This window comes from Chiloscyllium plagiosum, chromosome 18 (assembly GCF_004010195.1).
Source record: "Chiloscyllium plagiosum isolate BGI_BamShark_2017 chromosome 18, ASM401019v2, whole genome shotgun sequence".
NCBI classification, from domain to species: domain Eukaryota; kingdom Metazoa; phylum Chordata; class Chondrichthyes; order Orectolobiformes; family Hemiscylliidae; genus Chiloscyllium; species Chiloscyllium plagiosum.
In genome coordinates, this window is record NC_057727.1 from 19,077,851 (window position 1) to 19,085,618 (window position 7,768).

General features: G+C 40.0%; 1 protein-coding gene across 2 annotated transcripts in view; it reads right to left on the reverse strand.

Annotated features, from left to right (window-relative positions):
• The window catches only part of stab1 (stabilin 1), a 273,869-nt gene that overhangs the window by 166,025 nt on the left and 100,076 nt on the right, over positions 1-7,768 (reverse strand). For both annotated transcript variants that reach the window (XM_043707873.1, XM_043707874.1), the window contains 2 exons: positions 6,384-6,446; positions 2,318-2,416 (listed from right to left, as the gene is read on the reverse strand). In XM_043707873.1, the coding sequence (XP_043563808.1) occupies positions 2,318-2,416; positions 6,384-6,446 (162 nt within the window). The remainder of the gene's footprint in view (positions 1-2,317; positions 2,417-6,383; positions 6,447-7,768) is intronic.

Genomic DNA, 7,768 nt, shown 5'->3' on the forward strand with positions numbered 1-7,768 from the left:
TTGCTTCCAGGCTTCAGGTGATGAAGGCCTGTTGAAACCCACCTTGATTCATCCACCTGTTTTCCTTCCATTTATCTAAGTAAGTCCCTGCCTTGCCTTGCCCAGTATTTGGTTAAGATGGAGAAGGTCACGTGTAACTTACAGATAAGATATTGAATCACATCTGGCTGTACCATTCCCAAACTAACACTTAGAAATTTCCTCTGTCACCCCAGATTTTGTGTGCTCACGGTTTTTAGTGAAATGATAAACAAATTTCAAAAAAAAGTGTGTAAATGTAAGTGTTGCTGACAGCTTAGAACAGGCAAAAAAATCATAGAAATAAGAAAAAACAAAACCAGCAAAGTGTTTAATTTGCTCTTGCCCATTTTGGATCATTTTGTGTTTTTGCCAGAAGTTAAAAGTTAAAGTGATTTTGATATTTCTGACTGTTCCACAAACGAATGGCAAGCAGAGTGAAGTACAACTGTGGTATAAACAACTAGTGAAGTAAGCATTTGAGAGCAAATGTGGAGTTCCATGTGCAGTCACCACTTCGCCCCCTTGCAGCCTCTGCACAAGTGTAATTTATGGTTACCCTTTCACATCACACACATAATGTCAATGGTGTTATTCCTAAATATGGTACACTCTAAAATAATTGGAACCAAAACCATAAGGAAGTTTAGGATGCAGGCCTTACAAATAGAGCACAAAAGATTAGGTGTTGGGTTCATGATTATTCCTAGTGTTGTGTGTTAAGCTAGATGACATACATCACTAAGTCCAAATAGAAGAAATGGCACTAGACATCTTTGCTATTGGGATGATTTCCAAGACAAGAGGTAGCCTTGCACACAGGATCGATTTATCTAAAACAAAACTCTCCATTGAAAGGATAAAAAGCACAATATGGGATTAGTCAAACATGAGATAGAGGAGGACAATATTGTAAGCTTGAAGTGTATACAGATTTGAAAGCAGAGGTCAGTATTTAAGGAGAAAGACAGTGAAAGGGAGCTAAGTAAGGAAATGTGGGCAAGGATGTCAAGTCTTCTCTAACATGCCTGGGTATGTCCATGACTAAGTATGGAGGGAACTGTCAACTGCAATTGAAATATGTCTCACGTACAGACAACGTCACAAGCTGCATCTTGTGGCCCATCAAAAGAAAGTTGTAAATTAAGAAAGATGGCAGCAGTACCCTCCAAAATGCAGAATTCCCAGCCAAACAACTAATGCATGGGGCAAAGTACAACAATGTTTAGAAGAAGATGCAAAACAAAAATCTGCACATACACCAATATCTACCTACCTTTAAAAGACTTTCTTGAATAGGACAGACCCTGGGATCCCTGAAGCACCCATTTCAACTGGGCAAGCAATAGGTTGTTGGCAGTCCCTCACCACCAGTTCAAAGTTCGGGCAAGGGGCCTAATGTAAATAAATATACAATTAAAGTGAGGGATGCACATGCTGGAAGCACGGCCTCATTTATTGACCCAGAAGTTGCCTGTTAAGAAATTGGGTGCACTACAAATCAGGCAAGTACAGGCAGGGACTTAATTCCCCAACCCTTCTCCTCTTCACCCTTCCCTTGAAGCAAGGCATTCAACACTTTTATGGACTGTTGTTAAACTTACTTTGGAACTTTATGCTATAAGTGATTATTAAGATAGAAATGCTCACATTTATGAAGGAAGCAAAAAAGTATTTGAAAAAGGAGAGATATAAAGAATATGAAAATAGTCAAGGAAATAGAATTTGTGTGGGGAATTCCTAATGGAGAGCGAATATTGGCACTGTCATGATGGGCCCAATCACCTCCTTCCTTACTGCAAGTTCTATGATTCTACAACATTTATAGAAATGAAACAGCTGTTGATAATTCAAAGCAGCCCGCTCTTTGCTTCTGACATAGCAATGACTGGTCACAAACTGAAAGGAAATCATATGTTCTACAATAACAACACTATCATTTTATACTATGCTCCACCTGCCAATAAAAACACTGCAACTCTCTGTCCTCAATATCCTTAATTCTCCAGTGAGCAGTGCCTCAATCATTATGTCAAAACTCACTAATGATACACCAGCATACAACAAGTTGAAAATGGCACACTTTCTTTCATCAGCATAACACCCGAAGGTTATCACTTAACATTTTTTGCACACAAGTATTTGGTTCCTTGCATTGTAAAAGACTGTTAAGTTGTTTGTACTGTTTTTCAAACCCCAAATGACATAATTTACCATGGCACAAGGTCAGATGAATAATGTGCAGCTTATCAATTAATTATTCATTACAGTAGACATGACGCAAATGTAAGATACTTACAACAATGGTCTGGTTGCAGTGTCTAGCACAACCGGAGTTCCGACTATAGATAACATCATCAATTGACTTATCGTACACACAATTTTGTACATATGTTTCCTGTGGATACAAAAGGCTTGCTATGAATAAGTTACTCTGTAAACCATGCATATGAAAACTCAACACAAATTTATTTAATCATATGTAATATTGCAAATTATTTGTGTTCATTAAGTTCACAAATGATGTAAATATTACAATATATCTGTCAGAGTAAAGTGTGCTCTTTTATACCATATGGTCCCTTATTGTACTTTTTAAAATGTATTTTCAATAACCTTTAAACGGCTAAAATTGGTGTGTGTTTTACATATTTATATTAAACTGCCCTGTCTGAGATTGACCTATTTATTGTAACGCCATTGTTAAAACAGCAAACAAAGGAATTCCATATTAACTTATTTCATGACTTGGATTATGTCACTACATATGAACCTAATTAGTGCAATATGCTGGGAAGTACATGCAAAAGATGGAACAGTTAATAATTGTTCAGTCTCTTAATGCAACTGAAGAGAATTCTCTACCATTTTGCTTTTTTTTCCAGGAAGTGACATTTGATATTTTTATTTGAATCTTAGATTTCTCCACATTACACAGCAGATAATAGCAGAAATAAAACACATTTATTCACATGTGGCTTTGTTCAGACTCAATAATCTGTGGCCAAGTGGCTACTTTTTTTCATTTTTGGAATGTGGCTAATCTGACAAGGCCAGCAGTGATTACCCATCTTTCATTTTCTTCAGCTGTTAGGGATAGTGTTTTTGGATTTTGACCCAGCAACAATAAATGAGTGTCAAATATTTCCAAGTCAGGACGGTGTGTAACTTGCTGGGGGTCTTGCTGATGGACATATTCCTCTGTGTCTATTGCCTTTGTTCTTGTTTGTGAGGGCTGTAAGTTTGGAAGATAAGGCAAATTGTCTCCCCTGGAGATCATTCATAAATGAAAAGGGTTTTTATAATAATCAAGGAGTTTAATGACCATTATTGTGGGCGGCACAGTGGCACAGTGGGCGGCACGGTGGCTTAGTGTGCGGCACGGTGGCACAGTGGTTAGCACTGCTGCCTCACAGCGCCAGAGACCCGGGTTCAATTCCCGCCTCAGGCGACCGACTGTGTGGAGTTTGCACATTCTCCCCGTGTCTGCGTGGGTTTCCTCCGGGTGCTCCGGTTTCCTCCCACAGTCCAAAAAATGTGCAGGTTAGGTGAATTGGCCATGCTAAATTGCCTGTAGTGTTAGGTGCAGGGGTAAATGTAGGGGAATGGGTCTGGGTGGGTGCGCTTCGGCGGGTCGGTGTGGACTTGTTGGGCCGAAGGGCCTGTTTCCACACTGTAAGTAATCTAATCTAATCTAATCAAATTATTGCAATTAGTATTTTAAGCTAAATTTATTAATTACTTGAATTTAAACTGATTATGGTGGGATTCTAACTCGCATTTCTGAAGCATTAGTGCAGGTCTTTGGATGACCACTCCAAGAACATTATCATTACACTACCATCCCCATGTTCTCCTAACATCTTCCCACTGTGATTTTAAACTATCACAGAGTGTCTTTTTATTTTTGTGTTTTTTTTTTAAACTGGGGACTGAATTGAGAAGGAACTATTTAAAAATAGTGTTTGAAAGAGTGCTACAGTTTATAAAGCAAGTGATCTGCCTCCATATCAGGGATTGTAAATGACTGCTTGAACAAGCAGTAATTGAAGTTCAGACTGTAGACGATCTGAGCCGAGAATGTGTCCTGATGCAGCTCTTGTTGGCAATAAGGTCTGTGGACTAGTGATAGTTATCAATGACAAAGACCTTTTGCTTCCCAATAACTGTTTGATTGATTGGTGGCTGAGCAGCTTGAAGCTGGAAACAACTTACACAGACACAGAGTGGGAGGATTAAGAAGTGTGCAAATCTTCTCCTTGCCCAGAAGCTGCATGGTCTCTACTGTCAAGAATTCAGTTTAAAACCTCAAGAAAATCAGTTACCTTTCTTGCTGCAGGTGTTGCATGCTGTGACTTTTGAATTGATAAATGAAAGCTATTTTCTGAGTAAATAACCACTCTGTAACTCTTACAAACCAGTGGAAGCATCTAGAAGAGGACACCTGAACTCCAAGGGGTCTGTTTGTCAAAGAAGGACCATCTCAACATCGGAACTAGATTGCAAAGACCACTGAACCAGATTTCCAGTTTTTCTACCTCCACCAAAAATATATTTTTCCCTTTTGGTTGGCTGTGTGACTAAGGAGAAGATTATGAAGGGATTAGAGTTTTAGTTAGTCATGTTATATGCCAATCGTTTACATCTGTTTACCTGTAGCTATAGTCTAATTACCTTAATAAATAATTATTCTTGACTATACAGAACCTTTGGTCTAAAAGTCAGGTAAATTTGAGAACCATGTGTACTTTTAAAACAAAATTAACATTGGATGCAACTCTGAGAATATTCATGTGCACAATCTCAACGGGTCATAACAAAACCAACAACTTGAAGATACAGGAAAGTAACTCAATATGTTGGGCCATCTTTCCACTCCTGCTTCCTCCGACTGATAATGTCTCCCAACACCTCTCTACAATATAATGGCAATTCATATGAAGGTTATGAGTGTAATTTATCCAGTTGCTTATACATCTTAATGAGCTTTAATGCAATTCACCCTGGAATTCTCTGTGCCTTAAGTAGCTATGTGGCATGTGTGGTACAAGACCCTAACTTTGGTTGTACATCTTGCTAGGAAATTAACCCCTAGCATTGAGCAGGTCATTCTCATTATCTCCTCTTTACTCTCCATGGAATGTGGGAGTCACCGGGAAGGTCAGTATTGACCACCCCTCATTGCCTTTGAACTTGCAGCCATTCACAGGGCAGTTAAGGGTCAAACCTTTCTTTGTGGATTCAGACCCATGTGTTAGACAGACTAGAAAAGGATGGCACTTGTTAAGGAGGGCAGATCTATTTCCCTAAAGGACATCTTTGCTGGTCTGCATTGCAATACAGTCCATTGGATCCAAAGGAAAATTGAACTAGACAATTATACTGTAGGCAAATCATAGAATCCCGACAATGTGGAATCAGGGCACACTGCCCCTCTGAAGAACATCTCATCCTTCCCTATCTCTGTAGTCCTGCATTTCCCATGGCTAATCCACCTAGCCTACACATCCCTGGACACTAAGGGAAATGTAGCATGGTCAAATCCATCTAACCTGCCTCTTTGGTAAGTGTGTTACCATCTTACACACAGCAATGTAATAGAATTAGCAATCAGATTAAAATGTTGCAGGGCTCTTGTGGTGTAGTGGCAGTGGTCCTACCTGTGGACTAGGAGGCCTGGGTGCAAATTGTAGAGGTGTGTAATGTATTCTGAAGAAGGATCACTGGACATGAAACATTAACTCTGTTTTCTCTCCACAGAGATTGCCAGAACCACGGAGGTTTCCCAGCAATTTCTGTTCTTGTTTCTGATTTGCAGCATCTGCAGTTCTTTCTTTTGTGTATAATAACATGTATGAACAGGTTAATTAGAAAATAATTAGAATTGACCGGATCCACTATCTTTGTGAGTTTGGTTGAGAAATAATTTTTTGCCAGGTACTCTTTTGCCATTTTAGAAAAGTGCCATGTTTTTATATCTACCTGACACACCAGATGAGGCCTCAATTTAATATATGATCCAAAAGATGACATCCCTGACAGTGCAACTTTATATTAACATTGCATTGATTGATGCTTGAACCAGAAGCAAAAATGCCAATCTGAGGCAAGAAACTGAAAGATTTCTGATGAAAAGTTCATTGACATAAAACATAACTCTGTTTCTTTCTCCACGGACCTACTGTGTACTTTCTCGCTGTTTTTGTATTCATCACTTAAAAATGTAACTGATGAGAATTGCTATCCATACAAAGCATATCTGGCAGCGGAACATTGTAGTCAAACTTTCTCAACATGTTTGTTGACTTGGGTCTTCTCAGTGTGAAATATATTGCCATTAGAAAAATTAAAATGTTCAGAATTACCATTGGTGTGCTTCCCTCTGGGCAATGACTCTCATTCAATGAGGAACAGTCTCCACAAGGAGCCTACAGAACATAGAAAAAGAGTAGTGATGTTAGCTGGAAGCTAGTGAAAACCATAATTTATAGAGTGGGTTTTGTGATGCCTCATGCCAACAGCGGCCAGCGCATATTGGAGAGTAGTGGGAATTCCTGGTCAGTTGTTGTAGGACTGGTGGATCCACTGGGATAAAATGATTAATTCTCCCAGCATGACTGAAGGAGGTGGCCTGAAGCTCAGTGAAGTATTCCTTCCAGTTTGCCTCACCAGCAATGTTTCTCAGGTAGGCTCGGAAGCTAGTAGCATGGCGGGGATAGTATGGTGCCAGGAGGAACATCCTGCTCCTACATATATCAGACATACAAGAAGTGGGGTGACATGGTGGCTCAGTGGTTAGCACTGCTGCCTCATAGCGCCCAGGGACCTGGGTTTGATTCCAGCCTCGGCTGACTGTCTTGTGTGGAGTTTGCACATTCTCCCCGTGTCTGCGTGGGTTTCCTTCCACAATCCAAAGATGTGCAGGTCAGGTGAATTGGCCATGCTAAATTGCCTGTAGTGTTAGGTACATTAGGCAGGGGTAAAATGTAGGGGAATGGGTCTGGTTGGGTTACTCTTCGGAGAGTTGGTGTGGACTCGTTGGGCTGAAGAGTCTGTTTCCATACTGTAGGGATTCTTAAAAAAAATTATGCACCCAGGCTCAGATACCCAAAATACTTTGGATTAATCATCCTGGGTCTAAAACCCCAATTTGCATTTTGCTTTAAATGTGCAGATTCCCTTTTAGCTCAAACATGGAGATTATTTTAATATGACTTATCAGTTCAATACCCTATCCGGATGAAGAACAAAAGATAATCCCATGGGCAATGCACTTTAATTCCACAAAATCATCCTGTAACGTGTATAACACTGTCATCAGATAGAGGTTTTCAGGTTCTGTATAAATTAACATATATTACATCATGGGCTGAGAAATGGCAGATGGAGTTCAACCTGGATAAATGCGAAGTGATGCATTTTGGAAAGTCGAACTCGAATAGAACATAGAACATAGAACATAGAACAATACAGCACAGAACAGGCCCTTCGGCCCACGATGTTGTGCCGAACATTTGTCCTAGCTTAAGTACCCATCCATGTACCTATCCAATTGCCACTTAAAGTTCGCCAATGATTCTGACTCTGCTACTCCCACAGGCAGCGCATTCCATGCCCCCACCACTCTCTGGGTAAAGAACCTACCCCTGACATCTCCCCTATACCTTCCACCCTTCACCTTAAATTTATGTCCCCTTGTAACACTCTGTTGTACCCGGGGAAAAAGTTTCTGATTGTCTACTCTATCTAT